The sequence below is a fragment of the Bradysia coprophila genome, unplaced genomic scaffold (genome assembly GCF_014529535.1).
Source record: "Bradysia coprophila strain Holo2 unplaced genomic scaffold, BU_Bcop_v1 contig_358, whole genome shotgun sequence".
NCBI lineage: Eukaryota > Metazoa > Arthropoda > Insecta > Diptera > Sciaridae > Bradysia > Bradysia coprophila.
The window spans coordinates 5,321,632-5,345,096 of NW_023503616.1; the positions used below are offsets into that span (position 1 = coordinate 5,321,632).

At 33.6% G+C, this 23,465-nt stretch overlaps 3 protein-coding genes and 1 long non-coding RNA gene across 5 annotated transcripts in view; 2 read left to right on the top strand and 2 right to left on the bottom strand.

The window, feature by feature from the left end:
* LOC119081525 overlaps positions 1-23,465 on the bottom strand; it is a 298,236-nt gene that overhangs the window by 273,416 nt on the left and 1,355 nt on the right. The gene's annotated exons all lie outside the window — the stretch shown is intronic.
* LOC119081485 (glutathione S-transferase-like) lies at positions 135-1,376 on the top strand. The gene is made up of 3 exons (XM_037190485.1): positions 135-532; positions 642-809; positions 880-1,376. The coding sequence occupies exons 1-3, from the start codon at positions 385-387 to the stop codon at positions 1,188-1,190; spliced, it is 627 nt and encodes a 208-aa protein (XP_037046380.1). The 5' UTR covers positions 135-384; the 3' UTR covers positions 1,191-1,376.
* Positions 3,143-5,317, top strand: LOC119081452 (beta-ureidopropionase-like). Its single transcript, XM_037190391.1, has 8 exons — positions 3,143-3,435; positions 3,803-3,920; positions 4,068-4,212; positions 4,279-4,373; positions 4,426-4,568; positions 4,632-4,806; positions 4,860-5,066; positions 5,122-5,317. Exons 1-8 carry the CDS (start codon positions 3,332-3,334, stop codon positions 5,293-5,295), a joined length of 1,161 nt encoding a protein of 386 aa, XP_037046286.1. The 5' UTR covers positions 3,143-3,331; the 3' UTR covers positions 5,296-5,317.
* Positions 11,574-20,215, bottom strand: LOC119081433 (opsin, ultraviolet-sensitive-like). Of its 2 annotated transcripts, XM_037190355.1 has the most exons (9): positions 19,854-20,215; positions 14,341-14,581; positions 14,102-14,219; positions 13,444-13,629; positions 13,257-13,387; positions 13,116-13,205; positions 12,636-12,736; positions 12,255-12,561; positions 12,076-12,189 (listed from the first exon to the last, which is right to left on the bottom strand). In XM_037190355.1, exons 2-9 carry the CDS (start codon positions 14,516-14,518, stop codon positions 12,173-12,175), a joined length of 1,128 nt encoding a protein of 375 aa, XP_037046250.1. In that variant the 5' UTR covers positions 14,519-14,581; positions 19,854-20,215; the 3' UTR covers positions 12,076-12,172. The 2 variants fall into 2 exon arrangements, with proteins under 2 accessions (XP_037046249.1, XP_037046250.1); XM_037190354.1 differs by having other exon boundaries at positions 11,574-12,561.

Sequence of the window (23,465 nt, forward strand, 5' to 3'; positions counted from 1 at the left end):
GCGTGAGAACAGAAGGGTTTATTTATCACGATACAAGAAGACTTCTTTGGTAGAATGGCAGATGTATAAAGTTCTGTGGCCGATGTTACACGAATAGCGAGCTCATTATAAGTCGAACCCGTTTCCGAGTTATCTATCAAAACAGAGACTCGGTTTGCTTTACTCTTTTTTATATAGAAACATAGAGACGACACACCATACTACCATAGATTAATTACATAATCTTTAAATGTTTACGTCCAACACACACTCATGAATTCTATTGGGCGGCTTAATAAAATCATCCAAATTTTCAAACGATGTTTCAGTCGTGCTTTAGCAAAGAATAAATCCAGTCGGAAAACCGTCTCTTGTGTCTATTAAAATTCAAGCGTCGCTGTAATAATGTCTGAGGAATACATTGTTCATTATTTTGATGTCCGAGGTCGGGCTGAACCAATTCGAATGATTTTGTCTTACGCAGGAGCTAAATGGAAGGACCAACGTATTCCATACTCGTTTCCAGCAGTCATTCCTGCAGAAATCAAAGCTGGTATGTATGCAAGGTCATCTGGATTAGATTTTATTGCGAAATTAAATTTGCCGTTGTTCATGGTGATCGAGCAGTTTTCATTTACAACTAATTCAATCGATCATTTCAGCTGCAACTTATGGTCAAGTACCCGTTCTAGAGGTGAACGGTAAATATTTGGCTCAAACTCAATCCATTTGCCGGTATTTGGCTCGTAAATTGAAATTAACTGGGGTTGATGAATGGGAGGCAGCAAAGTGTGATGAAGTTGTCGATGGCGTTCAAGAGTTCGCCCAAGGTAAAAGCTTACTTTTTATCGACTTCGGTTTGTTGAAGTGATTTTATTTATATAATGTGTTTGTATGCAGAATTTGGCGCAGCCTGGGTCGAACAAGATCCTGCCAAGAAAAAGGAAATTATCGACAATGCATTGAAGAGCGGCCGCGAAAAAATCATTTCCCGTTTCAATACAATGCTAGAAGCTAACGGTGGTCATTTCGTTGGTTCTAACATAACATGGGCTGATATCATCGCCGCCTGTACCATTGATTTCAACGAGAAACTTTGGAATATTTCGGTTACTGAAGGATATCCTGCCGTCAAGAAGTTATTGGATACCGTCTTCAGTGCCAATGGAATAAAGGAATGGATCGCAAAGCGTCCCGTTACCAAAATGTAGATTTTCCGTACAAAAATGAGTAGAATTCGTTTTGCTGGTGATTTAAGTTACGAAACGTAAGCAACACTGTTACCTACTGTAAGGTTTTATTTTATAATAACTGCCACTGAAAAAGTATTCTAAATGTAATTTCGAATTGTTAACGATTCCAATATTTGTTTAATAAAAAAACCATTTCCGTAGGAACTCGTCTCCTTGTTATTCTCTTATTTTACCTTGTTTCTTATCTCCTGGATAATCAACACATTGACTAAACTGTGTCATTTTACCAAGTTGTTGCGATGTACAACGTTGTTATTATTTGTTGATAGTCAGTCACACGGATTTAGTGAGCATTGATTAGGAAGAAAAATTGTTTTTCCTACAATTGAGGTTTCTTATCGCTAAGGTACTCTTACAACCATATCTTGCATATCCCTACTTAAATGTATCATACGTAATATTGCGCAACATAATTTAATTTCATCGAGTTGTGGTGTCGCCGAGAAACATGAACAATAAAGTTTTTTTTTTATCTAACTCCACGTGTATAGCTTTCCCTTTCCAATCTACGCCATGGTACTTCTTATACCATGACTTTACTGTTCGTTCAATCAAGTTTAAAAAAAAGCAAATCATTGCTTATTGAATACACTGATGTGATACGTAAAACAACATTTGAAGTGATTATGATGAGTGTACGAATATCAAGAAGATGTGACATCATTGTTCGTATTTTGAACCAAGGAAATTTTCTCTAAAGTAACTTTGTATGTATACAAACCACACGTTGATACTAAAGTTATTAATTATTTTGTTTTTAAAAAGATTACTCTATATCTGTTATCAACAAAACCACCACAATAATACAAGTTATTAGAGAGATGGTGGCGAGATGGTGTACGTTGAATTGCTCTAATTACAGTCGGCGACTTTCAAATAAGTAATACATCTTGTTTCAGCTGATCCACTTATACAAAGAAATGGGCTAATGCCTGTTTATGCAAGTGAACAATGTACACGCATGCGCGTGGAACAGTAAAACCGTTTAAAGATCATATTTGTTCGTATGGGTGTTGGGTAGATCAGCTGAAAAACAGCTGAAATGAAATAAGTTACTTATTTCAAAGTCGTCTACAGTATGTGGTAGCCTAACGCACTTTTTCATTTTTTAGTGCCAAAATTTGACACAAAATTTGACACACTGTCCAGTTACAGTACTCTATACTATTTACAGTACCACTCATGTTCAAAGTTCGTTGATAAGTTCCTCTTATGCTTTATTTGGACGTAATATTACATTCTAAGTTCACGTATAATTTACGTCCTTGTGATATGTAAATGCTCTTCTATACTTATAGATTTCGAACAACATACAGTCGGCGACTCTAAAATAAGATATTCATTTCGTTTCAGATGGTTTACTCACACTCAAAAGTGTTGAAACTTGTTTATACTGCTGAAATAGTAATACGCATGCATGTGGTAGTAGTAAAACCGTATGAAGAGGTTGAAGAAGTTTTGTTTGTATGAGTTGAATAGCTGAAAAACAGCTGAAACGAAATGAATAACATATTTCAGAGTCGACTGTAGTACTTCGTTGCCTTAAAATTTGTTGTTCCGAAGAGTGGAATTTTTGAGCTCTTGCATTCGGCTCGGGATTTAAGCCTCCCATTTAAGCCAAAACAACTTAATGTACGTACAATACTCTCTCTAGCATCCAAACTCTCTCAAAAAATCGATGTAGGAGGGAAATAAGTTTGAGTAACGCTGATTTTTAATATGACTTAAAACCAACAACAACAACACGAGCGAACAAAGTAGCAGTGATTCATAAACGTATCTACCACCTTAATAATTGTAGTTTGGTTGCTAGGGAGAGTATTGGTACGTATCATACGTCAAAAACACAATTTCTCTAATACTTTCCTCTCCATTGAGAGCAGTATAAAAGTGTACGAAAATTTACATTTTCATATCAGTAACGTTTAGTTCGTGTATTAGTAGTGAAGTGATCAAGATTCAAGATTGTGTTTTTATACATTAAAAAAATACTCAGTGGATCAAAGTCAAGTGATCTGATAGTTCTGATAGTTTTCCAAATAAATTCCAATTAAACCAGCTACAGCTGTTCCGTTAACATATACATTTCACTTTGAACAATGAGTGGTATTGAATTGAAAAGTTTGGAGGAGTGTTTGGAGAAATACATTCCATCGAATGAATTGAAAGAAGTCAAACGAATCTTATATGGTCGATCTGATGAGTGAGTTCTGTTTATAGTTTTTAGTTGTTTATGCTAGTCGTATTAGTGAACATTATAACTGTGTAGCGGTGAAGAAAATTGGTATACTCAAATTGTGTATACTATAACAAGTATATTTTTAGTATTCCTCTAGTTATCTGTTTACATGGTGTTTAATAACGTGATAACGTCGTTGTGAACAACCCATATTAACCTTTATATTTTGAATAAAAAACCGCAATGTCGTCCACATATTAATATCGTCAATATGATAACAAGTTTGGAGCGAGCTACTTGTTATTATAACTATCCCAAACATTTTTCTATATTGCTCAACAAAAATAGTTGGACACCAATAGGTTTTACTAATAATTCATCGACATTTTAGGAAACCCATTCAGTTGGCTGATGAAACAAAGGCCTTAGCTGAAAAATACAACTTCGAAGTGAAGGGCTACAGTTTTGAGGCTAAAAAAGAAGATTTGCGGAAGCCACGTATTGTTCGAGTAAGTATCGATGCAATATCTTTAGTAAAAATGAGAGGCTGAAAAGTAAAGCCTTCCAGTTGTTCCCTAAGTGTCTCTTTTTGAACTATTGACACTTTTTAATATTTACCCTTCACATTAAGTGATTGCAACTTTCACACTTAAAAGGTAGGAGCGATTCAAAATGGAATAGTAGCTGCCACAACTGAACCTATACATGTTCAACGCGAAGCAATTTATGCCAAAATTAAGAACATTGTGAAAGCAGCAGCTGCATCCAATGTGAACATTCTATGTCTTCAGGAAGCATGGGGTAAATTATGCTCTGACTTTAGTTGGGACTTTGTATTGACCGAGTTTTGTATTGCCTTCCTCTTAGCAATGCCGTTTGCTTTCTGTACCAGAGAAAAACATCCATGGTGTGAGTTTGCCGAAGATGCTGAAAACGGACCAACTGCAAAATTGTGCAAAGAGGTAGGATTTATAGGGCCATACACTTAACAATGTTCTTACGGATAAACTTTAGTTAGCGCTGCAATATGATATGGTGATCGTATCGTCTATTCTGGAAAGAGATGAAAATCATGGAGATACTATCTGGAATACTGCTGTGGTTATATCTAATTCTGGACGCTACTTGGGCAAGCACCGCAAAAATCATATTCCTAGGTAAAAATTGAATTTAATACAACCAATGGTTATATGATCATCAAATTATGTGTAAATTGGTAGAGTTGGGGATTTTAACGAATCGACGTACTACTACGAAGGAAACACTGGTCATCCGGTCTTTGAAACAAAGTTCGGACGAATAGCTATCAATATTTGCTACGGTCGCCATCATCCACAAAATTGGATGATGTTTGGTATAAATCAAGCTGAAATAGTATTCAATCCTTCAGCCACAGTAAGTTCTTACATAAAATGTGTAACTTCTATCTCATAAAAAAATGAAAATAGATTGGGAACTTGAGTGAACCGTTATGGTCGATTGAAGCTCGAAACGCTGCCATTGCAAATAGCTACTTTACTGTGGCAATAAATCGGGTTGGTACAGAAGAATTTCCAAACGAATTTACTTCAGCTGATGGTAAAGCTGCACATAAAGATTTCGGTCCATTCTACGGATCAACATACATTGCAGCACCGGATGGATCAAGAACTCCAGTAAGGGAATGAAATTCTCTTGGCATTTTCCGAAGTATTTAATTTTAAATTTTAGGGTTTAAGTCGAACAGACGATGGACTTTTGATAGCTGAGCTGGATCTTAATCTCTGCCGTCAAATTAAAGATCACTGGGGATTCCGTCTTACTCAACGGTTACCATTGTATGCAGACAGTCTTGCCAATGCAATCCAATTGGACTTTAAACCACAAATAATCAGAGAAAATTAAAATTTAAAATAATTTGGATTTTAATCAATTATTTTGTGTTGTTTGCTATTAAAAGTTGTTTAGAAACAAATACTGGAAAAGTTGCTTAAAAAATACAATTAAAAATTTAATTAAATACAAACCACCATTCATAACATACCTCACGATATTTTAGGGAAGTGATATATAAAACTCCGTAGCAAGGTTTACAAATTCGATTGGTATACATACTGATGTACCTTTTACTCTTAATCAATTGCACAAATAAATTTTACAATAGTAATTACATTGGAAACATATGGTGATGTGAGCCGAACTCACAAGAGTGTTTTTGAACAAATGCCAGTCTGATTAATGAAATACTTCACAGCAAGCAATGTGAGGGATTCTTTTGAAAAACAACCTGCCGACATCAAACGCATTTTTCATTAGACTTTTTTATACGTGCCTACATAGGCATTGGTCCTACATGTCAAAAATATCTTTTTTACATGCGTAACGATGCTGGGGTTTTTCTCACCGACCTGTTTTGCTTTTCCTTTCTAGTTTTGCCACAAAATATTGCCTATCATACTCTCTGCCTATGGTCTCTACTGGTCCAATCAAATTTGTTTGAAAATTCGTCGGCAAAGTTTTCGAAATATTGCATATGCTATTTGCACCCCGGTGCAGTCGCAGTAATTCATTAACCGTGAAAACAATGAATGAGGGTTTTCCTAAATTTTCCGGTCGAGAAATTAAAAAACCTTGTTTTTCTGGACGTTTCGCGATTTTATTTTCGAAAATCGGTTTTTTGTTTATTATTTATGCTGATGTTGCGAAAATAAAATTGCGAAACGTACAGAAAAAACAAAGTTTTTTATTTGTCGAACGGAAAATCGAGGAGAACCAAAACCCTCATTATTGTAAATGCTTTGTGTAGGCGTATTAAAGTAGTGTCTATTCGTATAATGAAAATATCGAGTTGGTTCATGGTTGGAAAGTCTAAACGATACCTGTATCGCCCAAAACACAGTGGAGGTGTGAAGCAAGTCCTGTTATCCACTTACAAAAGAACTGATATTGGTGTATGTGACGCTTACAGATTCGACACGCAAAAAGATATTCGCCACAAATGGCAGCTGATGAAAGTTCTTGTGAGGAAAGTACGTGAAAGTTTTATCAGCAAAAATCTTACCAGAAAAATTTTAGGAAGAAAATTATAACAAAAAGTGGCTCATAGCTCCGAAATTATAAGCTTTTATGAAAGTTCCTTCGAATTAGTTTCTTAGAATTATATTATTATTATTATATTATTTCTGTCTTGGTACGAAAAATACTATTCTTCATACAAATTTCTACAAATTTCCAAGTTTTGAAATTTAATATCTCGGCCAAATTTTAACCTTATGAGGAGTGTGATAGCTCGTTGAACTCGTATGGACGCCCAGATTACGATTCTAATACTTTGGGGGTAGTAGGAGCAAAGGGGAAAAAGTCAAAAAGTTTGTGTCAGTCCTTCGGAAAAAAATTTTGTCAAATTTTTAAGTGTGAACAGACTTGCGTCACGACCCTTCACTAACGTAGGGCTAAGAAAATGAAAATATTTGAATTGTTTCAATGATTCAGTATTCAGTTAAGGAAAATATCGAAAAAAAATTTAGGGTGAACAGACTTGCGTCACAGCCCTTCACTAACGTACGGCTATGAAAATGAAAATATTTGAATTGTTTCAATGATTCAGTATTCAGTTAAGGAAAATATCGAGTTACTTCGATGCGTCATTATTTCTAACGCCAAAACTTCGTTGAAATATCTGGAAATATGATTGCTCCTTTTCACTTTTATTTGTATCTTCATAAAAGTGATTCACGTGTCAGTTAGATACAAAAGAAATGAGTTCATCAACTTTTAAATTTATTTTATTTATCTATTCATCTATTACAATGAACACTTATTAGCAGGGACTATTTTAGGGAAAATTTTTAGAGAAAATCGGGAAAATTAAGGAAAATAGGGAAAATTAGGAAAAATAGGGAAAATTAAGGAAAATCGGGAAAATTGAAGAAAATTATAAGGAAAATAGGGAAAACTAAAGAGAAAATAAAAAAACAATTTTTTATTGCGTAAACCTAGGCATTTTTAATTCAATATTCGTTTGTTCTGCATTTCACAGTTCTCAGCCGCCACACTTGTCGGGGTTTTTATACTAATTGTAGATATTTGGGTGTTCTATAAAGTCATCAGTCAATCTAGATTATTTTATTTGAGGAACAACGAGAAGTTTGCAATTTCGAAACATTTACCAAAATTTCACAATCTCATTGTGAAGGATTAACTAACTAGAGCGAAAAAAATTATTTGGTTTGAATTATATTCTGCGCTGATGTTTTTAATATTCGTCATATTTAGAATACGAAATGGAATTTGGAGCTGGCTTACTACGGGACAGTAGGGGTGATCTTTAAAATGATTAACATCCTTGACATAGTTAATTTGTCACTGAGACTTGATGTCAGTTGATATAGTCGTTTTCGAAAATGTAAATTCAAGATATAACATCGGAGCTGGAAGGCTCTTTCAATAAAAACGGAAGTGGCAGTCGTTAATAGGGTCTTGAGAATAAATGACAGAGATCTGAACAAGTTTAATTACAGTAAATACGTCAGTTTTCCGATTGGTTTGCAGATTGAAAACTCAATTATTACAGATACTACAGATCTCCTGACCAAAAAATGGTAAAAAACATAAAATTGACCTCTTTTGTTTAATGCTATAAAGATTTAGACATTAAATCTAGACGGATTATTAAATCACTAAAAATTGTAACTCTTTTGCAACTCTTCTTAACGTGTGCAACTCTTTTGCAACTTCTTACAATGATTTCCTCTCGGTCTAGACGAATTTTATCCGATACCGAACGAAGTATTTAAATCCCTGATTGCTAAAGGTTGCTGGTTGCTAAGTGATGGAGATAATAAGCCTGACCGAGTTATTATATTTTGATTAGTTATCATTTGTCATGTAGAGGTAGCGGTTGAATGGAACGTTTAGCTTATGATTCTGGAGTATCTAGTTAAATGAATTTCGAGTGAGTTCACCTTGCACGGTGATTATGGACAAAATTGCGATTTAATGAAATTGTGTTTAGTTGGTCATTATTTTAAACTAAAAAATTGTTCTACTTTATGCCTCAAAAATGCAACGATTTTTTTCGGAAAATTAGTTTAAACAACGGAACGGACAGCCGAATATAAAAAGCCAAAAGTTGCGGTTCTATATTTCCGCTTCATTTTAACAATCGATATTTTGCTGACATGTGCCTAAATGGAAATTTTGCGCAATATAGCAATAGATGTAAAAATTGTCAATCCGAGGCGAAGCCGAGTCCAGTTTAGGCACAAGTTAGCAACAAGATTTTATGTACAGGAATGAGATCTTCATTTTTCCAAACGTCATATATGAACATCCATTTACGCACTACTTTGGTCGCACTACTGTACAAAAAGTTCATATAAAAAATGACTTTTCCCCAGTACTCCTTGCGACAGAGCACCTCAGACATACGTTTAATTTTCGCGGCTTATCAAGCACCGAGGTTCTTGGTCTTTCTTTACTAACAAAATCGTTTCATCAGTACTCATTATGTGATTTCAGATAGAATTTTATTTCTATTAATTGAAGAAGTCTAAGAGACTTACATTAGTATTTAGATAACGTGAAATATCGAGATGGAGGTCTAGTTCGCTATTCACTACAAGGTATTTTCTTCATTGGAGAGAAAAAAGGACTCGATGGTTTCAATCCACTTTGAGATGACAACAAATACTTTCAGGAAATCGTCCACCACTATCAAACCATTTATTTTATTTACCCATTAAATCTGGAAGAGAGTTTTGAAGTGTAATTTAGAATTAACGTAAAATCGGGAAAATCGGGAAAAATAAGGAAAATCGGAAAAATTCAGGAAAATAAGGAAAAATTGGGAAAATCAGGAAAATTAGGGAAAATGAGGAAAATCGGGAAAACGTTTTCCCTAAAATAGTCCCTGCTTATTAGGGACCTTAAAATATTATCACAACAAACACTTCACTTAATATATAGTAGAATCCTTAACACATTTAAATTGCTTTCTAGCTGACTCACTATAAAAACCCCTTTCGCATCAACAATCATATGGACGACGTTGCAATATTTCACAACTACTAAGAATTATTATAAAACACGATATGTCTAAAAACAATTAGTACAAGCATATTAAGGTAACAAGCACTAGTCTTTAACACAGAGAGATATGTGAAATTGTCATTTCCTTTACTAGGGAGGGAAAATAGACTTTCCGTCCCTAGGGAAAAGTCTTTCCACCGTCGCGTCGTAAAAGAAAACGTCATACTACACTCGGGAAATAATTTGATATTTCGTATCACGATGAGTAAAAGTACATATGGATAAAGTCCTCGGACACTTTTACTCATCTGGATTCGAAATATAAAATTCCTTCCCTTGTATAGTAATATACTATTACATGCTTTTGTGTTCCCTAGGGTCGAAAGTGGCTTATTACATACCTAAGTGAAAACAAGAGATTTGGTTTAGGTTTCAAAAGCATGTAAAATCCATTACATAACTCGGGATAATCGTTTTCGTGTGTTTATTACCTTGGCTTCGCTTCGGATTAACGAAATTCACACGAAAACTGTTCTTTTCAACTTTGTATCCCTTGTTATGTCAATAACTATTAAATTCAGTTTTAATGACCTCCGTATAAGAAATCTTGAGTCTAGTGTTGGTTTCTTTAAAATACTTTGAATTGAATCAATGCAACAACAATGATTTTCAAATAAATAACATTCATTTGCCACGAAATATTTGGAATTACATGAATCTAGTTAGTAGATAATATGGAAATCCTTTCGTTTGGACCATATTTTTTTATAAAAAAAAGTGTCTCATTGGTTGTCACGGTGTGCCTGAACCAAATTTAATCAAAAAATTTTGCACCTCTGATTTCTATTCGTATTTCACTTTTTTTTTTTGTCATAACAAACAACTTTTGCTCGAAGGGTAGAGTGGCACAGCGGGCGCATTTCGAACAAATGTAAAAAATTATGTGTGTTTCATCGATTTCCATGGATTTTCACGAGCTACGTGAAATTGGCGAAAATAAATCTCCTCATATATGGAATCTGTTGACTTGACTTGACTTCACTTGAGTAACCAAAACGTGCTCCTGTGAGCGATCCCATGAGAACATTGGACGTGAGGATTTTCGTTTGATTGTGAGTCAGACCCTAATCCCCCCTTTTCGTTCTCCTTGATTACATTCAAAGCACACATTAAAACGTCTTCACTATCCCTGCTCAACTCCCACCTTTTGACACTTATGTGTGTTCTGAATGATATCAGTGTAGGGCACACAACTCTGGTCTACTATTTTCTTATAAACCACAGAGTACTTTCTGTGGTAACTAACTCAACCACCGTCGCACGATCTATGTGGTCGGACTAGCTACTTTATTATATGGAATCTGTTGATTAAATATTGTTTGTGGACACAAATTAAACATTTTTTTGTATGCCGACACCAATGGGAAATGGATTGATTTCGAAATAACTGCCGTTGAAGTAGAAGTTTTTCATGATTTATACCAAATCTATCGGCTTCCTACTTCCTATTGGTGTCACCATACAAAAAAATGTTTAATTTGTGTCCACAAACAATATTCAATCAACAGATTCCATATATGAGGAGATTTATTTTCGCCACATTTTCGCTCGTGAAAATTCATGGAAATCAATGAAACACACATAATTTTTTACATTATTAGCGCCACTCTACCCTTCGAACAAAAGTTGTTTGATTAAATTTGGTTCAGGCACACCGTGTTGTAAGTTTAAAATTACGAACCTGTGTTTCTTCACACAAATTACCTCAGAAAGTTTTTTGAAACCGAAGCAGAAATTAATTCCGAGTAAAAATTTGTTCCATCTAATTGCTTGTTAATGTGAGTTTGTTCAAAGAAAACATTTACCAATGAATTTCCATCGAGTTTGTTGGTTCGAAAATTCTTAAGAAAATATGTCTGTATAGTTTGATGGCTGTATAGTTTAATTTATACCGTAACGTTTAGGGATTAGACGAGAAATGCGACGTTAGAATAACGACAAAACACAACTGAATGAGATGAGATTAGTCAGGGCTTATTATTGGTAAATTTATTTACCGAATTTACCAAAGATTATCAAAAATTTACGAGAAAAAAAATCGGTAAATTTTTGGTAAACTTCTCTAGTCTTTGGTAATTTACCAAATTTACCAATAATAACAACTGTATAAGATGGAATAATTTTCTGCTCAGAAAGTGATTCTGCAACAGTTCTACGTTATACAGATTCCGATCTCAAACCTAAGAAACTCGTCCGCTATTTCATAAAACATGTTTCTTTCATGTCACAAATATACAAAACATTTATCAAAAATATGTAGGGGAATGTTATAATATAATACTTCAACTGTTTGAAACGTTATCAACATAACTGAATATAAATTGATAATTTTGGGTCTTACTTTTTCACAACAGCAAGTTCAATACTCTCTCCATAAGTTTCTGTAGCTACCAAATCATTTTTTAAATTTAACTCTCTCATATTTGTTGAAAAATCTGCTTCACACTCCACTTCATCTTTTAATAATGAATGTTGAACGCTCATTTTATTACTACTACATTTCACTTTATTCACAACACCACCATCGTTTCCTGTTTGTTTACGTATTATCGACGGACGAGTAGTCGACGCATTACATACGAAATAAGAGGTTTTCATTGATGTTTTCCTTCTAATAGTCCCATCCCCTCCTCGAAACAGACGACCAAACTCTTTTCGAAATCGTGGATGCGAAATCGAATAAACGTATGGATCAATGCATGCCGATGCCTTACAGAACACAGCTGGAATCATTGAACCGAATGGTGAAATTTTATCTTCATTTCCGGATATACCTAGCAGTGCTACGATTGAATATGGCGTCCAGGCAACAAACCATAAAATAATTACACCGACCACAACAAGTGACAATTTCTTGTCCGTTTTGTGTTTATCCATACTGGATCGTATATGTCGTGATGAAATGACAACCTTCAGAATGTAGACGTAGCAATAGGTGATGATAATAAACGGTATAAGCCATGCGAAGATGAAAAAAACGAACATAAAAATTCGAGCTTTTGTTGTTTTATCCAAGTAATCGAAACTGCAACTAGTTAAATATCCTTCCGGAACATATTTGCTGAATCCAATGTTCAATGCCTGTTAATCCGATAAAATTGTGAAAATTGGGTCAGAGCCTCTTTAAACAAATATTTAAAAAAAAATCACTTTACCGGAACAATGGAGAATGTGATGCTGTAACACCAGACAATCAGGACCATGATATTGCATTTTCGGCGTGTAGTTGAGCGCAAAGGTTCCAATGGATAAACAACTTTGGAATAAATTTAAATGAAGCGCTTCAGCTATTTAAAACGAATGGTTGGAATACAATAGGGACCGGACCGTTCATAAAGTACGCCCGCTAGAAATGACGAATTTTAGGCCCAATCCCTTATCACGCAAAATTGTTTAAAATTTTTTTGAAAATGTATGGAGCACTTTCTCTCTCTCTCTCTTTCTCCTTCCCACTGAGAAGCGTGCGTACTCTGTGAATGGCACCATGGAAAATGTATTTTCTTAAATTCTTTTATAAGAGTCACCCAAATGCGAATTGATTTAATTTTAACATTTTCAAACAATTCAACATCTTCAAATGTAAATTGTCTGCTGCCACGATTTCTATTAATAAAATTCAAGTGTTCAACTCTTACCAACATTGTAACGATCTATAGATATAGCCGTTAAAGTTGCTATCGATGCAGTTCCAGTTAGGCCACCAATGAACCCGTAAATACGACAAACTATTGAAGTAAATTAAGTTTTTCTTGCAATTTATTTCCATTCTAAATTACCAAATTCTCCTAAAGCTGGTCCCAATTTGAAACTATTGTAAATTACAATAGGTGCTTTGGCAAGCATGAAAAAATCACTAATTGCAAGATTGATAATTAACGTATTACAGGGCGTCCGAATTGATCGACACCTACGATAAATACGCCAAAGTTTATTATAAGCAAAAAATTGTGACATGAAACTCACCTGATAAACATGTAAATCACAATAGCATTGCCGAACAATCCTACAACCATTATAAATGAATGAATTATGCCGAGCGTGTAGTGTGCATTGGCTGGTGCAGGATTAAATTTCAACCAAAAGGGATTAATTAATGCAACAAAGTTCGGGTCTACTTGCTCATTAAATGCTGATAAAGCTAAATATGGTCTGTGGAAGAGGTAATTGTAATCAAAAAAAACGTTTCAGATTAGTAAGAACTAATTATAAAATATTTGTCGTTGCGATTGAAATGCAAATTTTATGCTAATAAGTATTATTTCAAAGATAAAAGTTTTACTCGCAGCACCCCACGGAAATGATTAATTTCCTTATGACAATCGCAGTAATTTCCATTTTCGCATGGCTTCGCGAATAAAATAACTTTTGTGATTGCGTGACAATGTTAATTTGACCAAATTTGGTGTACAAACTATTATTGAACTGAGTTATTCCAGATTTTATGTATTAATCAATCTAGGAAATATCTCGACTCTTTTTCCCTTATTTAAAAAAAAAATCATTCGTTGAACGATAACAAAAGAATTGAGAGTTTTCAACGATCCTCAAAATATTCATTAAAACGAAACAATTAATATCACCTGCCTTATGGAATCAAAGTGCCTCAGATGAAATAACATACCTCAAGTGGTTCGTATTGTTTGTATAATTCGTCTCATGTGTATAAAATTGATGAGCATCCTCGCTGTCGAAATCATCAAACGAAACATTGCAAATGTTTGTATTTCCGAGATGTTCGTCTGTAAAATCAGACAAGCGAATTCATCGAGCAATTAATTATACCAAGTACTGAGTAAATGTAGTAGAGATCATCTTATCGTTAATACCTGACTAAATAATTCAACATGGACGAATACTTACTTGAATGTTTCCTTAGCTCAATGTTGCTATTGTTAAGTAGAGCGTTAAATGTCTCGTGTTTTTGAGTTGAAGCAGCTATACACATTGGCAATCCAATGGCAATGAAGAGTAAAGTGACAATTTCTGACTGCAATACAACGGCCAACGTACATTTTGATCCAATGTGATTTATTTGCATTACATTCAATTGATGGAAATGTGTAATAAGGTGTTGTTGGTGTACTTAACATGATGGATTTTACTGAAAATTAGTATTGTTCATGATTAATTAAAATTTAGCAATCAATGTATAGGTCTTTCATTCAGTCAATTTTGGAATAATTAACGAGCGGTGTAAGTTTTTGGTTGATCATTAAATATAGTTTTTACAGATGTTTTCATCGAATCAGTATAAATTTCATGAAAAAATACTTTAAAATGTTGTAACCACTCAAAGAAAATATACAAATGTGAGTTTTCAACAATGTTATAATGAGGACGACGTTTGCATATCCTCAGCAAGTACATGTAAAGCACTCACATTTTATGTTTTAAAAATGCCGACGTAAATTACAAGTGATGAATGGCCTCAGATTAATATATTTCACATGCTTTTTTCAGTAGGGTCGAAAGTGGGTTATTACACATCTAGGGAAAACAAGAAATTTGGTTTAGGTTTCAAAAGCATGTAATATATATTATGCACCTGTTGCCAAGATTGGTATTTTGACGTGTAGGACATTATTGCCCTAGCCGAAGGCGTGGGCCATAATGCCTACACGTCAAAATAACAGTCTGGCAATAGGTGCATATCATATTTTATCAGTCGAGAACAGATATATCGAGATAAACAAAAACTCCTTAGAGGGATAAGCTCGAGATTATCGTTCTAGACAGATAAAATCCATTACATAACTCGGGATAAAAGTTGAAAAGTCTCGTTTTCGTGTATTTATTGACCACGGCTTTGCCTCGGATCAACAAAATTCACACGAAAACTCTACTTTTCAACTTTTTATCCCTTGTTATGTAAATAACTTTCTCATAACTTGCCTTGGGGGTTTGTAAAAGTATTTGCTTCTCTTTCAACATGTTTAGATGCGACCGAAGTCCAGTTTTTTAAAACTTTCATTGGGTACTGATCATTCATCATAATAATCTATGGGAAATTGTCATTATGTTTGGGCGTTGGAAAATGGTGTAATAAATTGATGGGTTTTCGTGGATAAAAACGGTTATTCACGCCATGCACAGATGAAAAATTAAGAGTTCACTGGTCACCTCAGGGAGAAATAGGAATTCCAATTTGAACTCCTCGCTTCTCTCTGGCCATAAACGTCACTCTTGTTGGAATTTCCTATTTTCTGCCCTCGGTAAACAAATAATTATTTCACAACGCAGCCGAAAAAATGGTCATTTTCTCACCTCAGCTGAAACTTCGAAAAACGTTGTGTTGACCTCTGGAATGCAGATGCTGGATGAACAATTCACTATTGTTTGCGCAATACAATTGTCCGTTTTCCGTACATTCAAATGTATCACTGATTTTACCCAAACTACTGTATCATTCTTTTATAATATTCTATTACAATCTAACAATGCAACAACGGTAAGATTTAATTCATGAAACATAAACACAAAGCGAACCAAGACCGATGAGAAAGCTATTCAAAAAGAAAATGCGAAATATTAATGCTTGACCAAGATGCCAAAGAGTACGATTAAAAGGCAATCGTGCATTATGTTAATTCTGATCGACTTGGACTGGGAAGATTGTATTCCGAAAGACCAAACATTTGTTGACGCTTTGTTGAACGATTTGTTTCAACATTCGCTACAATTGATTTCTAATTTTCAATTAATCGTGAAAATGTAATAATTTTAACTCCATTAAACTGATTAGTGGTTAATGACGATGTTCAAAGACCAGATTCATTAAAGGAATACGGTAACATATAAAAATGTGGTAAGTCGAGAAATAGAAAATGTAAAGTTCATCTCTAGAATTTCAATGTAGTGTTATAATGCCATGCAAATCCTTTCAACACATTGTTCATCATACAATGTCTGTTTGAATTATTTCGCATATCTGTCGACCATACATTGTTCCTTGTAGCACAATGCCTGCTAAAATTACTTCGATTATCTACCCAACGTTCTATGTAAAAGTAAACACTGAATCCCGGGAAATAAACCTGTGTCAATTTATCTCCCGAGCATATTGGATAATTGTATTTTACTGAATAGCAACGCTCTAAAGAAACACGAATGTGAATGCCAGTTTCTCATAATTACATTTTATGTCGAGAACATTTATGTATGTTACATACATGGCATGCCACTTAAAATCATTTTATGATTTCGGAAGTAGTTACGCATCTACCAATATTCTTTTTCCTAACTTCCTCAATTTGCCTCGACAACTTTCATCTACCACAACATATTTGTGTCAGTTCTTTCAGTCTGGTTTCATCAAACATTAATTTACCTTTTCTTTGGTATAATAAAACCGGATAAGACAAAATGGGTTTAATCTGAATAAGCTGGGGCTGGGAAACTCAATCTTAATGCGACCAGAGTCGTAAGTATTTGACAGCTTAAACGTGGATATTTTCAAGTAAAGGAAAGATACAGCCAGCGCAACCGAACTGAATGTTTCGAAGAGAAATTGTACCATTCGTTCAAAAAGGTTAATTGGCTAACATGTTTTATATATGTATATAAAAGCTCAATCATAATTGTTTTACAACTAAGAGCTATAGCTAAGATTCGAGATTTCACAAAACTGCTTTTTGTCACAATATGTGAAGGTGTTAAATACGTCGTGTGTGACTAATTTTACAAAGTGTTGTCAACTCCAGGCAGAACTTTCTTTGTCTTTATTAAGATTTTTTTTTTCTCATTCAGTGAAGAAAGGTGTTACTTGTCAGGGCCTATTTTAAGGGACTCGATTCCCCAAAAATTCTTCAATTTTTTCCACAAGACCACATTCTGGATTTTTTTAGCTTTTTCAACCATGTGTAAGCCAGTCACCCAATTTTGAATGATCATTCTTAAGATTCATGAACAAATAAATTTCAACTCCCTAAAATAGGCCCTGCCTCGTTTACATTATAGAGCAATAAGTTGTATGCGACTCCCTGATAAATGATTTTTAGGCGCTCATTGTGTGACGATTACACACCTGGTGCATAATAGTATTTTTAATAGTAAATCAGCGATAAAGAGTTCTTTATAGCTCTTTATCCTGCATATTACTATTTATATAAGGATTTATAAATCGAGCAAAGCGAGTTTGATGAACTCATCGTGTGACAAAAACATTAACTTTCGCAACGTTTGGCAATACAATATTTTGCTTGCAGCACTCTGCGAAAATAAAACTTTCGCAAGGGGGCCCCTTTGATTGTATTCAGGCCCTAAGTGTGATTAAAAATGGAATTTCAAGTGAACGATTCAATAAAAAGGTGAACCGATAAAAACATTTCAACGCTAACTTGTACGCTAAGTTAAAAAGACCTCCGCACTTTCCATTTTGAATTTCGACCGCACTTACGGCGTGAACTCCGCGCATCGCGCAATAATTATTATGGAATGATAAAAAAATGATTAAAAAAAACATGCGATACTTTTCATTTTCGCAGAGCTTCGCAAGTAATAGTTATTTATGGAACAAGAATCGTATATTATCGCACTAGATGTCAGATTGCCAATGTTGGCAAGACATCGTTTTGCGATAATATACCAGCATACGATAAACGATTCATGTTGCATACAACGTTTTATGCAATGAAGAAAATCGAATAAATACCGAAGATAATGTAAGTTTGACTTCAGTAACTGGTGCGATAAAATACGTTTATATGACATTGCACACAGGCGGCGTAAGTTACAAATATCATCACTGAATTGCATAATAGTTATTTTCCTAACGCATGCTAAAATGCTTTTTTGCTTTTTAAGGGTATGAGAAGTTAAACTTTTTTTCCTAAACGACGTGGGAAATATTCGGCCAACTCGCGATATTACAACACTAGTTAGGAAATATACCTTACGTAATTGTTTGGAGATTGATAAAAATTTTTGAAAATATACCCACAAAATGACTTCTGATCCGATTTCTGGGACCTAAATTGAGAAAAGAGTCAAAAGACGATTCTTTCCATATATTTTCAACATTATCAAAAAGCGATGAAAAGAAATGGGGAAGTATCAGGTTGAATATTAAGTAAAGTGGTTTTGAACTCTTTTTTTTGTCCCAGGACCACATCACAAATCATTTTGTGGGTACATTTTCATAAAACTTTATCTTCGCTAAGGACCACCGTGGTTGTGGTTGAAATAAATCAAAACAACTTTGACCTTACATTACTTGCGTAAAACCACATTTTTCTAATTAAAATAAATTTAAATTCCTTCAAGTGAATTACTAAATGTTTTGAATGAAGAAAATTGCCCTGAGTTTTCCTACTTCGGTTGAATATCCTTTTTCTATTTTGAGGCAAATCTGGGAAACTTACGAAACTTTTGGTATTTAACTATTTCATTCGAATAAGTAATGACAGGAAAAGAGCAGTTTGGAATGCTAAAATTTACTTCATTTGTTAGAATGTATTTATAAGTTGTACATTTCTATACATTTAAATATTTACAATTATAATTGTTGTATATTAGCAACGGAAATTCATTTAACCGTACACTATTTTCTATTTCTCTGTTCAGTGTAAGTACTGAAATTGTGAATGATTACAGCTATTTTCAATACATTTGTTATAGATAAATACTTATAACTGTCCAATTTTATTTCCACCCAAAATTACAATCTTTCGATTGTTACCGTGTGCAAAAAATCCTATTTAATAAATATCCTCCCCACAAACTCCACCTAATTCAACTGATAAATTCTTTATAATTTAATAAGCCGCAAGGTCTCATTACCGTTTGAAATGTATCACTTTCAGCACAAAAAAAAACGGTTTTCAGAATTACCTCAATCAATACAAATTAAATCAAAATATGAAAAGCGACATTTAGACATTTAATACGCTGTAATCGAACACGGAAGAGATTAATTTACTCTTTTAAAAGTATTTTCTTCAGATGATTTTTTTTTTCGTCATAAAATTGAACCACAGAAAAATTAACATTTCGAGTGAACATTATATACCGCAGATTACTGGTAAAATATGAATGGATACAATGTTGCACTCGAGTGAAATAAAGAGGTCCTATGCTTGTTCATCGTTCAAACACCGGAAAATTGAAAATATTATTAAAGTCAAAGTTTGAGTTTTAGTGTCATAGCGGGAAATAGCGTTGAAATCTAGGTAAATATTGTTGATTGTGAATGATTGAATTTAGGTAAATGAGATAGATTAGTGGAAAATTACACAAATATGCATGTTATCCTTTATAAACGATAATGGTTACAGAAATTGGTTAGAAAATTACTTCCTGAACCGTGCAGACTTTGAATTGTATGGTCAGAAACTCGAAAAAATATTATTACCATTTTCAATTTACGACGGTCGTACCTCGTCATTTCTAAGAGAATCCATGTGCCGCTCACTTAAGAAAATACACATTTGATGCAAAAATATAAAACCTACCGCATACAAAGATGTGAATGCACTTTTTTCACTATTCAAAACCTCTGCATGATTAAAAAATAGAAACGAAATGTGAAGAAGAACGAATTTATGGTGGCATCAATTCACAATTTCATTTTGTTTTGTTTTTTTCTTCGGATATAAACTATTGAAGGAAATTCACTTGAGTCGGTATAATTTAAATTGAAACAACGGAACTGCACATTTCCTTTATCAATTTTACGTTTTTATTGAGCATCAATTTAAATGCATTCGTACATGTTGAGAGACCGTGCTTAACTAACGAGATTAAAATCTATCCACAAAAGATGACTGATACAGTGCTCGGTGATTTGGATTCGCGTGTTCAACATTGCTCATGCTCTCATGTGCTGAGAAAATTTGGATTGAACTCATTCTTTGCTGTAAATGTGGAGTACATTTTTATATGCGTGTTTGCGAAAAGAAGGATGAGTTAACTTTAAATGAAAAATATGAAAATTTTACTTTAATACTCTTTAGTATTGTGACCGAAAAGCATTTTTGGATAAAGAGTTTAGCAAAGACTTATAATGAAAATATTGAAAAATTTTGATTATGATTATTCAAATAATCTTGCTTTATCCTTGACTTTATCACTCTTAAGAATTCTGCTTTACCGAAAAAGAAGAGATGGAAGTCAAACCAAATTTCTTACTTGCACTACATTCTTTTCTTTCGCAAATTTTAAAATGAATTTTCAATTTTCCGAACGGTTTTCTACAAAAAAAAAAAGGTTGAGCTTGTGGGGTATACACTCGCGGAATTTTGAAAACCGACACATTTTGTTGTTTTGTGGTTTATTGGTTTTTTGTGAATTTTGCATGTATTTTTATATGGAGAAATCAGAAACTCAAGTAAAACAGATGAACAGAAAATGTGTCGGTTTTCAAAATTCCGTGCTTGTAGTTTGAATTTTAGACAATAAAATTGCATATTACGGTATAAAGGGAAATCACTTCAAAGTAAACGTCCGTTGCAAATTTATGCATAGAAATTCTATGCTGCAGAATTTTTCCAATTTTCTAGTAATTGATTCGTTAAAAAACTGTTTGTCTCGTACCGAAGTAGCAGCAGTTGGTTATAATAAATTTCATTATTACGAAAACTGTGTAATATGTATACGCCTTAATGTCGGCTATATGAACGCTGAAACATTTGTATTGATTTGTTTGATTGTCTATCAAGTAAATTCGAAAAGTTTTTCTTCCTATTGAAACAGATATTTTCAAGGAATTCGTACGCAATCACAATAATTAACATTTTGTATTCTTGCTTTTTTCGTAATGGCTATGGGGATACGTGGGATAAGCCTATTCAAGGATTGAGTAGAAAATGAAATATATATTTATCCGAACATTACATTATAATGTATAAAATCGTTGCGAAATTTACAATTTTTCTTATTATAATCAATCAGCAGACTACGCGTTTCTTTTAAGAAAGAACCAATTGTCGTCGAAACTTTTAAAAATTCAGCATAAAATGAATGCATTCTTGATAAACACAAAGACTTAATTCAATTCAAAATTACTATTTCACTTAATAGATGGAAATATTGTTTCGCATTCCGTGTTCCGGATGCAATATTATAGTCATATTTTAGTAAGTAATTAGTTTCATCGAAACAATAGTTCTGACGTTCCAATTTACTTTCTCCTATTCATACCATTGAAGAGTACATTTGATAATATTGTAGAGAAGGTAAGAAATTTTTCCGAGTGAATAATACAGAAATTAATGAACCAGTCACCGTATTTTGTTATTTATTCACTAAGTTACTGAAGATATTTCATTTCACAAGATGTCACTTGTAAAATAAATTCAATGCATTCCTTCTCTTGTCATGGCAACACACTAAAATATAGAGAAACGAACATGCAAAATCTAATTGTCCTACGTCTACGTCCTTGTTGATATTACAATTAGTTTGCATGAATGCTACTATTATGTTAATGTGAAACAGTAAAGTTAACATAACCGACGTTGGTACGGATTCTTTCAAAAAGTGTGCAAACTCAGTCTATTGTTCTATTGTCAACGCTGCAGTCAGGTAAAAAAAAATTCACTCCAATTAAAAGCAGTAAAGCATGGAATATGTTTGTCCCTTGTTCAAAAGATATTTGGTTTCCTTAAAGAATTTTACCCGATTAAAATCGATAATCTCATTTTAAAAGAATTGAGGCAACCATATTATAAAACTTGAGAACGTGAACGTAAAAGATTAAAGAAGTGCACACTGAAGAATCATTAATTACACCCGCATCTAGTTGAGTAATACGAATTTGCTGCAACGATTGAAAGGCAAATCTTGAAGTTCTAAGTAAAATCATTACTAGTAAACGGAATGTAAAAGCTTTTTTTTCAAATCATGAGTATCCCTCTTCTAACGAGCAATTAAAGATTATTTTATATATGCGTTTTTTGCCTGAAGTGGTGCAGAAGGATGTGCTTAGTGTATATATACCTGTAAGCTGACATCGTAGAGAAACCAAACTGATGTCAAAATGGATGAAGTGTGATGAATGAAAAATTGAATTTCAATTTTATATTTGAAATGTCTCTCCAAGCCATCGGATTCCGATTAAATTTACTTTTTCATGACCGGGGTAAGAATAAAAGTCTCAAAAGTTCGAAAAACGAATACTCATGTCTCAAAAGACAACAGATTTCAGACCTTGAGTATAAGTCTTTCTAACTTTTGAAACTTATATTTCAACCGGGGAACAGTAAAACCAGCACCTCACCTTCATTTGTGACCATAATATCGCTGCTATCGCTTGAAAACAAATGTGCTGGAGTGATATGTAACAATAAGGTGTAGGTAACAGGGTCTCTCGATATTTGTAAATTTCCATCTATCGTACGGGTTCGTTAAATTGGCAAAGACAATTAGTACTACAGAAAGAGTGACTGTTTACATTTAACTTTAGGAAGAGTAAAAATAGTTTCCGAACTATTGAAATTACAATTTTTGCAAGAATATTTCTTTCATGTAGTTTTAGAAGATGCGTTGAAGCGATTCATAAAAAGAAGTAATTAATTTACATTTAACTCGTACTTGAATATTCATGAAGTGATTATGTATACGTACGACAACAAACATATATCATAGATCCCACTACTTTGTTTCGGCAATGAAAAACAGTTGTAATGCAATTGCAATAAACGTTGAATAAGTCATATAGTTGTTACTTACAATGTAATACATACTTGAAATTGTGTTCTTAATATTTGTGCCCTTTTCTCAAGTCAGTTTTATGCATCAAAACTGTTGCTCCTGAAAGTTTTTCTGTTAAATAAGCGTAAACTACAAACAGTGAAAACATAAAACATAAAACATAAGTAATAGTCAGAACATGGTTATTTACATGGCTTATATTCATGATTTCCAAGATAAAACAAGGGAATTTCCTAGAGCAATATTTCTGAATCTATTTCAAACAATTGGAATCTTCATTAAACACAGGGTATGTCAGTTAAATTTAGACGTGAATTTGCTTCAGCAATCTTTCAATT